Below are 17,198 nucleotides of genomic sequence, written 5' to 3' on the forward strand. Positions count from 1 at the left end.
GAGACATAAAATTCACACAAACTCGAGCTTCATGGACTGCCATGCACTTCAAGAAGAAACTTTCAGTTCTTCTGTTACACACGTATAAGGGGTTAGAGTGAATGGACTAGAAGGTGTGTTTGTCAGCTTTTCTGAGTGCTTAAAATGACAGGTGGTTTATTTAATAAACAAAATGAGCAACTCATAGAGGATGGTTCTGAAAACTAAAGAAAAACCTGTTAAAATCAATAGGTCATCTTTATCACAATAGCAAGCTAAATTAATATTATTAAGAGGTAACAAATAATTATGTAGAGCTAATGATAAATTATCTTCATCTGGAAGACTTGCTTGTTTTAGCCCTCCTACACATTTTTATAGACATAATTATTTTTGTAAAAAACTAGTCTATTAAATGACATTATTAATCAAGTTTCCTCAATATGCAGAACCTGGATCAGAATTCAGGTGTGTTGACATTGTTTGGGACATCACTTCTCTCTCTCGCCCCCTACCCCCTTAAGCTATATTTCTCTAAAAGAAAAAAAGGCATTGTGGGGAGGAGGGAGAGTGAGTTAGTGAGGATGGACGCCAGCACCGTGAGGTAATCGTAGTAAAACGCAGGAGTCAGGCGTGCAGCCCTCGGGAAGGGAGGCGATGCTGCGGGTGGGCTCCCGGCGCAGCGGGTACCTTTTGGGGCAGAGCCCCCAGCCCCAGCCAGCTGCCTTTGGCTGCGGTAGGGTGCCTCGCCGGCACCCCGTGCCAAGCAGCGAGACAGCGTCACTCTTGCGGCGCTAGTCATTGCGTGGTTCACTTGAATGAAACGTCATCTCTGCTGATTGCTGAGGTGAAGGCATCGTGGTGAGCACAGGATTTTAATTAAAGAACGGAGCTGGTGGTGCCACCTCCTCTGAGCCCCTGCACGGGCAGGCACATGGCACGTTTGGAAACGAGCGGTTGTTTTGGAGACTTCAGTGACTTATTTTTGCTGTTCCTCACGCAGTTAAGTACATCTAGCATGATCTGCTTCTACCTGTAGCCAAGATACTGATGAACAACTGTAATCTTAACGTGGTTTATTTTAACTGATATTTTCCTGAGTTTAATCTTTTAAGCTAGTTTTTCTTAGACATCCTTTCAAAATGATGTGCCTTTTTTTCTGAAAACTTTATTACTTATGTTAATGTTATTACAAATTTTCAGGGTTTTCTTAGCAAGTGTCTGTTGAAGGGAGGATTTTTTCTTATCATTTCTGGTTTGATTTATTCTGACTTCTTTTGCACAATTTCTGGGCAGAAATATGTAGGCATGTAGACTTCTTACATTTTTTCCAAAAAATACATTTAGTACTATTTCTTTTGTGGTGAAAATACTACGTTTAAGACTCCACGCTGGCAATATTGGCCAGTTTGATTAAGCTCACTGTGCCGTGTAGTCTGATGCATTTCAGTAACAAACCGGCCATCGTTGCCATTGAGAAAGCTTTAAAATTCTCGTAGGCAGCAACTGGTAGGGTTGCAGCATTGCTAACGGGGTGCACACTTCTAATCTGTCCTGTGCTTGTGCGTAGCAGAACAGCCTCCTTGCCTTCTGCTGTTTGTTGAGCTAAGAGTGATGTCTGGGAGCGTGGATACCATTTATCTGAGACAGTCTACGCTCGTATCCACTGCCTTTCCGAGCGTCATTAGTGTCCGCGTTTGAGGACTGCTGTGGTTGCCATTCTGTATGAAATCCATGGCCCAGGGAGTCTCTGGGCATCACATACCCTACAGTTAATTCACATAACTGATACCCACATGTCTTTCTCTTTTTCGCTGACTTTGGGAAGACCCTGCAGTTGTAAGCTTCTGCAGTTTCTTGGTGAGATAAAGCTTTAATACAGTGACTTACGAGCAGGTTTCCTTACTACATGTTTCCCAACAGCAAGTATTTGGAAACAAGGCAAAAGCAATTCTGCAGCTCTCTTTTCATTGTCCCGTTCTCTCCCGCTCTGCACGGCAGGCAAGGCGCTGACGTTTCTGCTGCTGCAGCCGCCCAGCCCCAAGCTGCCCGCGCACAGCACCATCCGCAGAACCGCCATCGACCTCATCGGCCGCGGCTTTACCGTCTGGGAGCCCTACATGGATGTCTCTGCCGTGCTGATGGGCCTTCTGGAGCTCTGCGCTGACGCGGAGAAACAGCTTGCGAAGTAGGTATCTCATTTATTCACTTACAAATACTTACCTGCATTCTTTCTGACCTGTGGATCTAGGTTTTGCAGCGGTCGGTTCAAATCCCGACAGCTGTGGTACTTGGCAAGAAGGTGGGACCAAGGAATAACTCCTTGTTTCAAGTTTTGCTTTTGAACCAGTACCATCTAAATTGCAATTTCAAATCTGCTTTAGTCTGGCTTCGTTTGCAGTCTCAGGCGGCTCTGGTGGGCAATCTCAGAAAGGAAAAAGTTAAACCACAGCAGGAGAGATCCAGTCGCTTGTGCACAGTAGCACTGCGGTGCTGACTTCTCTTGGCACTGTGGGTCACCCCATCTAAAACTAGGAGACACCAAACACTTGGTAGGCATTGCCCAGGGCTACACAGCATTAATCTTCTGGTCGCATTGCTAGTAATTTTGAGAAAAGAAGCAAGTTAAAACATTTTTTTATATCTAAAATATGTCTGTCTGTCTTTAACATAATTTTTTTTTTTTTTTTTTTTTTTTTTTTACTCTTTCTTAACTGTAAAAATGGTCTTTTCAGAAGGTATTTTCCACTGGTGTGTCTGAGTACGTGGATTATTTTTTTTCCCATGGCTTTACAAGCCATCCCATCGAGATTTAAATTGTTTCGGAAAGTACATTTTCGAAAAGGTGGTTATTTTATCAACAGCATCGCTGTTAATAGCATCAAGGTAACTGGTAGATTTAAGGATTGCTAAGAAATCATAAACTCAGTAGACCACAGCCTGTCTCTAGGGTCGGGGAACAACTTATTAAAGCATCCCAAATCAAGATTTATATGGTATGCTGTCTTGTACCTCTGTTCTAACCTCCTTGAAATAAAATCTTTCAATTAAGTATTTGTAAGGGGGGGGGGCACACAAATTTAATGAGGAAGTCTGATACTTTGACATAAAATGCACAGCAAAAATGTGATACTGTTTATAATTTTGTGTGTGTGTGTGCATGGAACTATAAGTGCCTATTTGTTCCACTTCTTAACAGTTACTATAATTGTACAACTTCTAGTTACGTATACACAGGTGTGTACACAAGTTATTACACTTGACAGTGTCATGTACTATCAATCACATCATCAAATAATTATGGCTAAATCAAATAATTATGGCTAAATGCGTAAGTGAAGTCATTAAGATGACTTGTGTAATAAAGGTAGCGTCTTGCTTTTTTCTAATGCTTTTGTGTTAAGATAATGGGATTCCGGAATATTAGCGCTTGGGATTTATTTAATGTGTGTAACTTTGCAGGACATGAGTAGCATTTTTGTTGAGTAGCCATGAATTTTATGATCCGAGGACTAAATGTAATAAATTTCAACTGGGGCCCCGATTCTCACATGAACAGTCCTTACTCACACCATTAACCTGATTAATGACAACAGGACTATTTGCGCAGGAAAGGGTTTTGCAATCTAGTCCTTATTTTTATTATTGTTTGTTGTAAAATTGATCATCTCGTCTGAAATTTATTCTAACTCTCTATCTGAACAATTTTTTCTGTATTTAGCTTTTATTAAAAAAAGCAAACACTTAAACATGCAAAAAGAGAGGCTTTGATTTCTATGTGTATATATATATAAAGAAAAAAACAAAAAGTCACTATAAGAAGCAACCACAGTAGGCTGTTTATATCAAATAAAACAATGATACTATGCTTTATGTAATTGGCTTTGAAATCTATTTCAAGCTTCCTGGTTTTAATGGAAAACCTTGGAAAATATAAGTGGATATACATTAGTGCCACTGAGACAAAATTTTCATTTGTAGGTACACGGCTCTTGCATAGGAACAAATCTGTCCCCAGTTAGGACATACAAAACATGTAGCTCCTGCTCTAGATGGAGGATTGCCTTGGGCAAATACAAATTTCGTATTTATTTGGTTGTCAGTATGAATTAATGCTGTAGTATTAAAGTTCTGCAGATACTCCCTTGGAAAACAACTGTTACTAAAAATATTTAAATTTAATAATAATTTTCATCACAAAAATACAGAAGTCATTGATGTTTTTTCTAATAAAACCTCAGCATGTTTTTGTTGTTAAGCAAGTTTATGTTCTTAAATGCATAGGCATTTTGAATCTGTGCTGATGGGGCGTGTTTCCATGCAGAATATAAACAAAACCTTCAGCTGGTATGAATCACGATGGTGCTGTTTGTTTCAGTAGAGCTTTCCTAATCTGCACCAAGTGCAGTTTTAGTGCTTTCTATGTCTGGCATCCCAAGCACTGCATGAATATTCTCTAGGTTTTTTGAATGTATTTTGTGCTTAATTTTTAATTTATGTAGTGCTTTCTACATAATATTTTAATTTGTAGTGTTCCTTAAGAGTTAAACTGTAAGCCACTCGGTAATTGATAAACCGTTCGTTAATGGGGAAACAATTTCATTCCTAAAGGAAGATGGCTGACTGGTCTGTGACATTTTCTTTGCGAGGTTTTTGCTTGGGGAAAAAAAAGAAAAATAGTGTCTGAAATTGCCGAGGTCATCATAATTGATTATTTAGGTATTAATTTTACTGTATTTCCTTTCATAAAATGCAGAGGTTCATTTTTCAGCAGGTAATATTTTGCTTGATGGCATTGCTAATGTCTGTCAAGCTTTCTTGGGTATATGCTGAAGCATGTGGGAGAAGAGAGTTTTACATTAAAGGACAAGGAAATGTCTGCAGTACTTTAAAACTATTTTAAAACTGCAGTAGGCCTTCAGCGGTCGGGTGAATATTCATGTACATGTAAAACAGTGTGCTTAGCAGAAGGAGGAGGTTTGCTTAGCGTACAGATGTTCTTGTTGACAGCATTGCAGTAATAACATTACTTTAGGTATTAAAAAAAAAAAATCCTTAAACAATTAGCCAGCTTTCCGTTTTATTCTAAGGCTAAATCACAGCAAACACTTTTCTTTTATGTCTCACTATATGGAACTGTAGAATATCCTTCTAATTGGAAATAAGTCAGGTGTTTAAGCTATGTATTTATATTTTTAGTTACTTTTCTATTTTAGTCGAGAATTTCTTTTGCTTGTAGCAATAACATTTAACACCGTGAGCATTCACACGCCCGTAGCATTTAGAATTAGAATTCGTTTTCAAATCTTACAGTTCTGAAAACTGCTCTATTGTGAATGAATTTTACATTACAAATGTGTTTACAAATGTTTGTAAACACACACATTTTAAATGCTAGATGCAATAAGGAACTGACCAGGGTTGTCTTAATACCATGTATGCATTTTATCATCCGTCTGTGGAGGTGTTAAGGTTTCTGACTTTCTTTTACGTTATACTAGGGCAGGTATTACCCATTTTATATAAGAGTTTTAATTTCCTCAAGATGTAAAGAATGAAGGATTGCCATGTGTTGGGGGGGTGTTAATGGAGAAATATGTACAAACTGGGTTAATATTGTTACTTGACTGAACTTCAATTATTTCTTGTAGTGTGACAAAAGAAACCAGAATGTTTTACCTTCCCAGAGAATCTCCTAAGCCCTATTGTATGTAAATGTAGATTTACAGAAGCCAAGTGAACACAGTTCTTCAGAAAGTCATTTTCATCTTGCGATTACATCCTTAGCTGTCATAAAGATTAGTATGGCTCTCTATCCACAGAGCACTGAATAAATGAATGTATCAGCATGTAGCCTTGAGGAGCCCAATGCAATTTTCATCATGATAAATTGCATAATAAGCGAGAAAGTGTTTGCTTATTAATCCATAACAAGATTTAGATTGAAAATGGCCTGTTACATTCATGACAGATACAGTACCGACTGCAGACAGACGAAGATGGAAAGAAATAGAGCAACAATGTGTGCAGGGGGTTAAGTGTGCATCTTACCCTCCCGGTGCCCTGCTGAGCTGCCCCTTTTTGTGCCTGATTTACCGTGTACACAATAACAGCGCACAGCTGCCTGGCTTCTCTCCCTGATGTTAAGAACGTTTTATGAAAGAGCTTTTATGTCAAGCTTCTGCTTTAAAAAAAAAAAAAAAAAAAAAATCACTTCACATTTATTGACCAAAAAAAATAGCAGTGTTTTTCTTTTCTTCCCTTCTGAATTAAATAAATATAAGCTGTTAACCAAAACTCTGGTATTTATAACTCCTCCACTCTCCCAGTTCATCCTAGTCCCCAAAGGTTATACTGTGCTAGCCTGCCACGCTGAATGAAACTGCTCAGTTGTGAGGATTAAGAGTATTTTTCTAGCATTTATTAGGCTTTGATTTCTTGGCATGGATGATGGTAGGGATCATTGCTGTCCGTTATTTTTGCTTTTTGAATTACAGCTACAGTTTGGTATAGATTATGATATAATATACCAAAATTAGCAAATTGCATTCTAATCGATCCATAAGTTTTTATATATATATGTGTGTGTACTAAAATAATTAGGCTAAATCTCTTTAGTTTTGATTGTTTTTAGTGGAAAGCTTTACTATACTTTTATTTTCTTAAGGATTCTGTCTGTGGAGCCATAGGATATATAGTAGGGACATCCCTAGTTTTCAAGTACAGTGGAACATTTTAAGAACATTGCCTAAACAACTCCTGAAATTGAGGCATTTAAAGGAGAAATGTGAGCTGGGTACTTGGTCCTAAAGGTGATGTGGCAAGCTACCGCATGCTGCCACTACAGAAATGATTTAAACCTGGAAATGGCAGGGATTTTTGTCTGTGTCCGTTCTGGTTTAGAGCTTGGATTCCAGGAGGCTGGAGCTCAGCGTAGATGAGCCGCAGCTGTACCACAGGAAGGTCAGTGGTCCATCGGCACCTGCAGCCTCTCATGGAGGCTGAGGAGGAGGAGGAAGAGGAGCATACCACACTTGCTGGCTTTATGCTGCGGAGGGAGTTTGGTTCCTCCTGTTCACTCAGCCTTCACTTCAAGGCTGCCCATATAAACAAGAGTGGTTTTGAGGTGTATTGACGTAGAGGTTTCTGTTAAATGAGGTGGGATGTACCCATCTTCCCTTTTCCTCTTCCACTGACCTCGGAGCATCAAAGTGAAGTCTCCAGCCAGAGGAGAGAAAAGGGGCTTAATGCCCATCCATTTTGCAGAATAGCAGCTTTCCCTGAAAGGCGAGATGGCCCCGTCTCTACACCCTTCAAAAGATCCCTGTGGAATCACATCCGTTGTGAGTTCCCTCTCAGATCTCTGTGCAACCAGCTGGGTCAGTGCTCAGCTTCCTTCTTTGAATCCAGTTAGCAAAAAGATATTAATCACGATCATTACCTTTTGTGCTGAAATTTCACATTCTTAGTCCCATGAAGTTTTCATCTGGCATTGCTTTGTGTAAGTCAAGAAATGTAGAGATCCGATTGCTACGATTTCTGTTCATTGCCATTGAAACCTTTTCTGTCTACCTTTTTCTTAGGTGTTACCTACAGCTCTTCCCAGGTAGCTCATTGTTTTCCACTTGTTTTAAGAATCAGCTTTTTAAATGCATCTTCCTTATTTTTTGTAGATAGTGTAGTACATAAACGTTACTCTGCAGTTGTGATAACTTGTGCTAAACATATAAAGTCATCTATTAAAAAAGTCTATATTTCATTGAAAACATTATTCAGATAGCACACTGGTTCCCAAAATAGTCAAGATGTTCAGATTACTGGTGTGGGGGGAGTTGGTGATGGATTTGGGAAAAGAAAGCACATCATTCCCTGATGATGCAGGATACTGGCCACTGAGAATAAGCCTTCTAGAAATGAGCTAAAAGGCACAAATCAAAAGCACAAATAAATACAGTAATAAATCCAAGTTTTTTACTGTTGTTTGCAGGTAGAATATCATCTCTGGTGTTAAAGGCATGCGTTACAGGACAAGCTGCATCCATTTTGTCTGTTACGTGTACAGAAACGATTCCTCAAATGTCTGCTTATGGAGCAGTGGGAAGTCAGGGGGCAGGATGAGGACAAGAGGGACAACACATGCTGCCGACTCTTGCTGGACGTACAGGAGTCCTAAAACTCATCAGTACAAGAATAGAAGTCTGGGTGTGAAAGCCAGCGTTTCCCTCTGTACGTTAGTTTTGCATCTGCTTTGGTTTTGTTGTGGGTTTTGGTGCAGTGTGCCTGCCCGGTCTCGCAGGGCTTTCCTCTGAAAGAGGACATGCAGAGCAGCTGGCCCAGCCCCAGGAGGGGGTTAATCTCTGCCCACATACTACCACTGCTGAGCCATGCTAATGAATTGAATTAACAAAAAGCCTGTTGCTTTTCAGGAAAATGCACGCTTTACCAAGCATCCTGTAAGGAAAAATACTGCTGGCAGAAACACGAAGCTTTTTTAGAGAAAAAAGTACTGAGGTGCTGGGGGTGTGATTGCTTTTGGGAGATAATGAGCCCCTCTGAAAGCCTGACTCTGATACGACCTTCTTCCTGGTTCATCGCTTTGTCTGTAACATCCGTACAGGATTTTTTGTTATATTCAAATGTGGTTTTACAAGTAAAAGGCCAATGGGGGCACCTTTATTGTTGCAGAGACTTTATTCATTTTCAAATTCAGTAGTTTTAATGCATACAATGATGTTGAGGAATGGGAAGGAAAATTATAATAAACTTTGGTTTGTATTTATGTGAATTCAGGTCTGTAAAATGGTGATTGATCCATACCTCATCTTGTTGTTGCTCTGGAAAAATAGTTAATTTGACAGAGAATGCTTTAACCACCCTGAAGTTCTTTGTTGCAAAGTATTCAGTTTGTAAGCTTTCACAATATTAAATTAGATATTGCATATAGAATTATTTTTAAAGACACTTTAAAAAGAAATCAAGAGAGTGTGTTGTCTTCTGTAGACACCTCTCTCTCTCAAAAACTGGAAGAATTAAAGAAATAAGTAAGCTAACTGTTCAGTTACCATATGCTACCTAAATCCTCTGCAAAATCATGAATAGACTTTGCAATAAGCTAGGTGGGTTTGTAAACTTCTGTTACTCTTTACCAAAAAAATCATTAGAAGAGCACAGGGGAGGAAGAACCCCTTCAAATAGTGCCCAGGAGGAGATTTTCATTGCATCTGAGGAATTGCCATGTCACGCTTATTTTCTCTTACTCACGTTTGCACATGTGGTCTCTTTTTGAAGTGTTGGGGGGGGGGGACGGGGATGGACACACCTTTTGTATTCTCCATTCTGGCTTTGAAAATGTATATTTCCTTCCGTCTCACTTCCAAATAATGTCATTGTAAGATCTGGGATAGGAAACATCAGAATAACTTCCGTTGAAGATAAGTAATTTTTCTGCTTTAGCCCAGAAGAAGAGAAGCTCTCAAATGTTGATGTCACAAGGTGAATAGACAGATTAACCCAAATATTTTTGGAGTTTGAATGAGTGAACGGATGCTTTTGCTTGCCATGTCAAGTTCCTGTGGGTTTGGACTTCACGTGGGCTTTGTGGCATGGCATGATAGAAACACTGACGCTGTATAGTTTGGGGGGGGGGGCGGGGGGGCACCTTGAATACAAGACATGTATTGTGGTTTACCACACCTTTGGGGTTGTTTCAGTTTCTCCTTTCCCTCATTTATTTTCAGAGCAAGCTGTGTCCAACTTTTTGCTTTCAGAGCAGAATGAACTTTGTTGACCCTGATAAACCAGTTTTTACCAGTTTGGAAGCACACAAAGATGCTAAACGGATAGAAGTGTGGAATGATTTTACAGTTCTCCATGACTCCGCTTTTATTTTCTGTGGCTTGCCTGCTACAGAGGTTGCTGGCAGCTTTCTGGTTTAAAGAAGTATTGAGGATCCTCTAAGGTGTTAAGTAAGGGCTAAGCCAAACAGCCCAGTACGTCCGGAGGAGTAAAAAGAGAGATCTTTTGGCCCTTTGCCTCCCAGGTATGCTGAGCAAAGTGGAGACAGCTGAATCTCTGGCCAGCAGCATCTGAACTAGTGTAGGCAGTCTAGGGATTTGGAGCAGTGTGTTCCTATTTGGCCATTCTAATAGCATCAAATGTGTAAAATGGATGCAGTGGGAGGGCTGGCAGTGGCAGCCCTTACTTAAACGAGTAGTCCTCTGGCAGCGGCAGGACTGCGCAGATGTGTAAAGGCTGCAGAATGAGATGCCTGGTTATGATTGCTGTTGGTGCAGAGCTGCTAACAGCTTTCTAGTGCTCTGTTGTCACTGTACTGTGCATTGTAATGAGCCATAATTTACCCAACTGGGCCATCCTCAGTATTTAGAAATGCATGATATTCTTCTGAAACTGCAGATTCTAGATAAGATTGTTTCACTGGACTGGTACTCATTTTTTTGAAAGTATTTTTATCTCATGTGCATCTGTCAAAGTATTAAACCATCTGAAATCACATTGATAGCAGTGAAAGCTGCAGATACCGTTTCTTTTCATGTAATAAAACTATCTTGTATTGTTAACATGCACTCGAATGACATAGTTGCTTTAACAAAAAGCTTCATTTTTATGAACGTTTAGCATTCACATATACTTGTAATATAACCAGCTAAGGTGTCAGAACAGCTTCAAAACTTGATCCCTCTGTGTTGGCCAGTTAGTGCTGTTCACTTACATGTGTTTGGGAGCTGCAATCTTCCTGTGCAGCATGGGAGGATCCGCTCCCTCTCTGGGAGGCGATTGCTGCCCATGGTTGTATGCAGAGAAGTACTTTGTTTCCACAGAAAAAGAGTAAACCTATATATGTTGTTTACAGGTTAATGCTTTTTTTTGGTTACTTAATCTCTGATAGCTGAGGAGGGCTTTCAGTGCATTCTCAAACACCATTTTTCATGACTTAGTAAAATCCATGGAGAATTGCCACATACTCAAATGGTGGACTGATACCGGGAAAGAGCAAAAGAAATTAGCTTTCTTTTGTTTTGTCTTGTCTTTACTTAAAAAAGAAACTAAACAAAACACCCCACAAACTTCTAGGGCTACTGCTTGGTGGAAGTGTGGTCATAGCAGCAGGATTGATCAGACTACATGTTATAGGAAGACTTTTAAAATGTTTTAGAGCTGGCAAACTGGTTTGTGGACTGTCTTTCTGTGCTGCAATAGTCATGTAAGAGAAAGTTTCCGTTGTGAGGTAGGTCGAATGTTTCACGTTAATCCCAACGCACACTGGTTCCCAGGTGTTCCCTCGCCTTCTGTAAAAGCCCGATTCCATCTCAGAGCACATTTATCCCTGATTTCCCCATAGCTCTTTCCCCACCATTTCTTCCCCCTGCACTGCTGCAGTTTTCCCTTGCTGAAATGTCCTCACCTAGAGAGACCTGTGTGCCTGCAGTGCATCAAAACCAGCGCTGAAATAACTGCCTTGCCGCAACGCTGCTCTTCCCTAACCTGTATAACCCTCATTGCTGAATTCTGTACTCTCGTATTTAGACACGGATCAGATACACCTGTATGTGTTAGCTTGATTTACTAAAAGCACCAAGTTGATAGCCTGGAGAGGTACCTATGCTCTGCGGCCATGGCCTGGGAGTGCTTTGGGTGGCCCATGGGTGGGAGCGCAGGAAGGATTTGTAGAATTGCTGGATAAGGTACAACTAGCCTAACAAAACTGGGCTCTGCTGTGACATATACAACAGTGATAATTAAAATAGTACAATTTCAAGAAAGGAAGCTTTCAGACAAAAATTAGCCTATGTGTTGTCTTTGTCAGGTACATATGCTCTCAATTACCAAATACCAGATTTTATTTTTGCTTAGTGTACTTATTGGGTACTTACTACTTTATTGTTTCTTGCAGTTATCTTGTCATAGCAAATAAAAGCATTGTGTATGGGAAATTCAGATGCCAGTTAATCCCTTACTGTTATTTGAAGAACTGCAGTTAAAACCTCAGTGTTAGAGATTCTAAAGAGGTTTGGAATAATTTCAGTAATTAGAAAACATACGGTATGGGGCTGCCTGTCATTGCATCATGCTGCTGCAACTGAGTCATGCAGTAAAGAAAATCAAACCGAATAGATTTGGTGGTTTTAGTTCTTCAAGAAGCTTCTTGCTTTTCTCTCCTATAACCAGTACTTCACTGAATTAAGGAGAATTACTATGAACAGGGTATTTTTTCAGCCTGCATTTAAAATGTTGTAAAAGAATAAACCATAAATTCTTGGGAAGACATTCTGTGTTTGCCTTGTCCTCAGTTGGGTGATATGTATTCAGCACATACAGATAATTTGTTAACAAGGCCTTTTTAACACTTTGGACAGATGCACATACTGTTTTCAATCTTCATGGTTAATTATTCGATTTTGTATTTGATGATAGAACACCCTGACTCCTAATCACTGCTCATTGTTGGAAGTCCATTATATTCTAACTGTTTGAGTGCTCCCGTTGACCTTGAACTGACATTATAAGCTGTTTCTAATCTTTTCACTCTATATTTCTAATGCTCCTTTTCTTTCTCCTCTCTTTGTCTGGTGCCCGTTTAGCATCACAATGGGGCTGCCCCTGAGTCCAGCCGCCGACTCTGCCCGCTCAGCGCGGCACGCTCTCTCCCTCATCGCCACCGCCAGACCACCCGCCTTCATCACCACCATTGCCAAGGAGGTGAGCAGGGCCAGTCAGCTCAGCTGCAGCAGCTTTTCCTCCGAGCTTTGAGACTTCTGGCTTGTGAACAGAGATAGACAACCAAATGTCCCTCCCTTCCTCCCAAAAAGGGAAACAGCAAGTGTAATATTTGTATTCTCGCAGATATCCAAATCACCCATAATTTATGACAGGAGCAATATTTAACTGAGTCCGTTGAGTTGTGTCTGTCTTAATTTGTTGTATCCCAGTTATGTAAACTTCCAATAGCAATGTGTAAATTCCTGCTTGCTTTAGGCAATGCAGGCATGACCCCATTAAGTATGGATTAAGACAGAGTGGAGACTTAGCCATGGGGTTTGGAGGGTGAGGAGGAAGGGACGCTGCTGTGAGGTTAGTGTAGGCTGGGCACGGTCTGTCTGAGAGTCGCCTGAGTGAACCCAGATGCAGCCTGGAGCTTTGGCTGAGCTAAAGCAATAGGATGGGCGATGATCAGTGGCCGGCCAAAAAAAGCTTGTTATAAAGCAGCCATCTAATACCTAAAGAAAGATGTACAAGTATATGGAAATTATGTAATCGAGACCCAGGCATTTCCTTATCTTGACCTTTAGTTTTAAGAGATTAAGAATTACTCAAAGCAGGTAAGCCCTTGTTTAAAAACTACATCAAGGATAACCATTAGTGGCTCTACTGATGGTGAGTAACGGGGGAGGGAGAAACAATCCATAGGTCTCAAAGTAAGGCAAAGCATTCTGCAGTACAGGCTTTCTTAATGTAACACGTGTATAACAGTAAGCACAGATGGAGAATATTTAGAGAACGCGAGTCTCCACTTGTAACCCTGCTCTTTGGTAGGTGCACAGACACACTGCCCTCGCAGCGAACACGCAGTCTCAGCAGAATATTCACACCACCACTCTTGCTCGGGCTAAAGGAGAGATCTTGAGAGTCATTGAGATACTTATTGAGAAGATGCCTACTGATGTTGTGGACCTTCTTGTGGAGGTAAGGCTGTTCTGCCATATCTGCTTGTGGGTTTGATGTAACAGTGAATAATGTGTTGGCCTGGAGTCAAATCGTAGGATTTCTTTCTGCCTGGACCACAACCTTTGTGTGTGTGAAGAGGATTTGTTTTATACCACCCAGCTCATTTTTTGAACTTCAAAATTGCATTTAAATTTCATTAAATTGCATTGTTTGGGAAAAAACCCAAGCAAGAGAGTATGCTGGAGATACGGGTGTGCTCATCGCACTGGTACTTGGACGTGCTGGGGATCACATGGATGTTTTTATCTGTTGCATTTGTTGGTGCTGACGAATATTGTTGAAGAATGGTACAGATGATGTATCAGATTTGTAACTTTGATACTGATGCCCAGAGGCCTTTTTCACACCGGATCTACTTAAAGAGCTGTGATACTTATGTTTACCAGTAGTTTGTTGGTTTAGAACTGTTTATGGGTACTCTGAATGGTTCCAGTTGCCAGTACGATTGCTGTTGTAAACTCTATCATATGCAAGACAGTTATTGTTTGTTTTATCCCAATTGCATTTTAAAGTTAGGTATTAAAGATGCAATCAGGCACAGAAATTCTCTATTTTTGCCTGTTAGAACTTCTATTATGAAACATAAAATACAGTATGTCACATGATTTTAACTTTTGTTTCCAAGGTTATGGACATCATCATGTATTGCCTTGAAGGATCTTTAGTTAAGAAAAAGGGTCTTCAGGAATGCTTTCCAGCCATCTGCAGGTGAGCTCTTCCTCCAAGAATACTGTGAAGTAAATTGTAGGGTCACCAGCAGGATATATTTCTTACTTAAGAGTAAAGCAATCTTTTACATGATGTTTGCCCCTTAAAACAACAAATGCGAAGAGTGTTTTTAGCTCACCTATAAGCCCTTGTAGGCTTTTAGTTCTCTGCCACATCTGACAGAGATGTGGATCAGAGAAGAAAAGCATTAAGAACTTCTTGAAGTTTGGATATTTTAGAAGTCCAAAACCAGAAAAATATTGTGTAATGTCATGAAAAACTGTCCTGCTACCCCTCCATATATCCTATCTGCTCCATTGGAACAGCCACAGAAGCTGGGCAGCTTCCTCCAAAGGATTTATCAATATCTTTGTTGTTACAAAAATGAGAATAATGTACTTGAGTAACAAGTTAGATTCCAATATGTACAACCTGCCTGAATGAATTAGTTGCCACCATCAAAGCGACTAGGTTAAAAAGAAAATGGTGACAGCAGAAAATAAGGATGTGGTTTTGGGGGCATGATGGGTGGTGGTGGTGGTGTTCCTAGACAAGCCGTGCAGGGGGCCTGCATTGTGGTGGTTTGCATAAATGCCTCGCAGCCAACTGCTGTCCATTAGTACCTTCAGACTAAGCCATGAGCAGCCAATGTAAAGTATGTCAGAGTCAGATTTCCCGGTGTGCTGAGGATCCAGGGCTTGTCAAAGCAGGAGCTCTTTACTTGCATTTCAAGATCTGTTGTCAGCAGCACAGTCCTTCAGCAAAGCATGCTCTCATGCCAGGAGTTTAGCCAAATACCAGGTAAACTTTTCATTCATAGGAAGCTTAAGCCTGACTCTGTTTTGTTCTCTGAAACATCCTCTAATGGAGAATTTTGAGAATAAATGTTACTTCCTTTATGGCAATAGCTAACTGCTGTAATTTGCCTAGTAGCTGGCGGTAGGGCATAGTTATCGGGGGAGATCATCTCCTGTCCAGGCACTTCCAAGTCCTCCTGAGCTGTTCACACAGGCATAGCAGTGCCATCCCATAGGAAAGGTCAGTGAAATGGATGTAAGAAATAGATAGCACCAAATGCCTTCCTGGAATAGAGCCTTGCTTTCACTGCCCTGTGACTGTCTCCCAGGTGTCTGCCAAGGGACCAGGTTGTGCTCCAAAATTGTTGTTGTAGGCAGGGAATGTAACCCTCGCCCTTATGGTAGCAGGCTGCCCTCTCCCCTGGTTTTAGGAATATTTTTGGGATGCTTGCACTAGATGCAGGAGATTCAGTTGAAATTAAACCTTGCAGAGTGTAGAGAGCACTGCTGGTCGCTTTGAGCTGCCCCTCACTCTGCAGTGTGTGGAAACGTCTTGGGCAGCATTTAAAGCTCTCCATCCCTGGCGACAGGTAGGTCAGTAAAATAACAAGTATGAATTTGCACAAAATCATAGGGGGAGAGTAGTGCAGTGGCTGTCTTGTGCTCACATTGTCGGTGACTTGGCAGTTCGCCGAAAGGCACCAGTGCCAGTTCAGACGCTGGCTCCTGCTGACCTTCTTTGGGAATTCAGCATCATTGGTTGTCTTTGTCTTGGGCTACTTCTACTTCACTCTTAAAAAGGTACTTTCAAATAGTAAAATGTGATTTATAAAATATGAACATTTACAGTATCTTTAGACTATGATAACTATCCCAGTTATACTATTAAGCTGGTACAACCAATAAATTATAATAATCACCTGTCAACAATTACTTTTTAATCTAATAAGCTATTAAAATATTAAATAGTTTCAAGAAAAGAACAATTATCCCGTTGACAGGTAGGATACTGATAGAGGTAATCTTCCTTCTTCCTGATACTTTAAAAGGCTTACCTTAAAATATAAATGCAAGGATAAGTAGAAATAAGCGCAAAAATCTCCCTATTCCTGTTGTATTTTTATAGTGATACGTTATCTTAAAATTCTGTTAAATTACTAGTAATATTTCCTATTCTACATAGTTATGGCCATTGTAAAAATGATACAGCACCCCACCGATGTGATCATTCAGCCCAATGGAAATTTTAATCAGATTTTAACAAATGGTTGAACCTCTGGAGAGATTCCAAGTGGAAGCGCTTCGACATAATCCTATTGTTAATTCTTTTAATATCCCAGTACTCTTTCTGCTGTACTGCATTATGTGCACCCCTGTTGTGGCAAAATCATTCAGGTGTCTCAGTGCTTGGTGTGCAAACTCTGCTTCCTCGGAGGACATTATGGAAGTACCTTACTCATGGCTGTAACGGCAAACGTTTGTTGGTGCCTCTGCAGTCTCTTGGAAGTGATGCTCCTGTTTCAGCAGAACATTAAACCCAGGGCTGGGAGCAGCAGTGTGCTGGGTTAAAGTACCTGATTATCATTCCTGTCGGGTTTTCAGCCTTTTTTACTGTTGTACAAATGTAGCAGTCATGCTGCTAATTGCTGTGAGCGTGACTCAATCCTGATGGGTGGTGATGAGGTAAATCCATCGCTGTGGATATTTTTGGATGTCATATCTTACAGCATATGATTATGGTGTCTATTTGTTTTTCCCATAAGTGTTATTCTTTATAGAGGCTCATACTGCCTTTTGGCATGCTGTATGCAAACCCTTTTCTTATCAAAATAAAATAAGTATTGAAGTACAATGCAATGAATATGAAATATTTCTGAATTTCTTTAAAATTGCGAAGGATAATATTGAAGGTTGCAAAATTCTGTTAGACTTGAGCCTTTTCCAGATTCAGCAGTTGCATTGGAGCTGAGT

General features: G+C 40.4%; 1 protein-coding gene across 3 annotated transcripts in view; it reads left to right on the forward strand.

Moving 5' to 3' along the window:
• The window catches only part of WDR7 (WD repeat domain 7), a 133,902-nt gene that overhangs the window by 81,973 nt on the left and 34,731 nt on the right, over positions 1 to 17,198 (forward strand). For all 3 annotated transcript variants that reach the window (XM_010583046.1, XM_010583047.1, XM_010583048.1), the window contains exons 20-23: positions 1,981 to 2,167; positions 12,579 to 12,696; positions 13,531 to 13,680; positions 14,348 to 14,430. In XM_010583046.1, the coding sequence (XP_010581348.1) occupies positions 1,981 to 2,167; positions 12,579 to 12,696; positions 13,531 to 13,680; positions 14,348 to 14,430 (538 nt within the window). The remainder of the gene's footprint in view (positions 1 to 1,980; positions 2,168 to 12,578; positions 12,697 to 13,530; positions 13,681 to 14,347; positions 14,431 to 17,198) is intronic.

Source organism: Haliaeetus leucocephalus, unplaced genomic scaffold, assembly GCF_000737465.1.
Source record: "Haliaeetus leucocephalus isolate CR32 unplaced genomic scaffold, Haliaeetus_leucocephalus-4.0 Scaffold866, whole genome shotgun sequence".
Lineage (NCBI taxonomy): Eukaryota > Metazoa > Chordata > Aves > Accipitriformes > Accipitridae > Haliaeetus > Haliaeetus leucocephalus.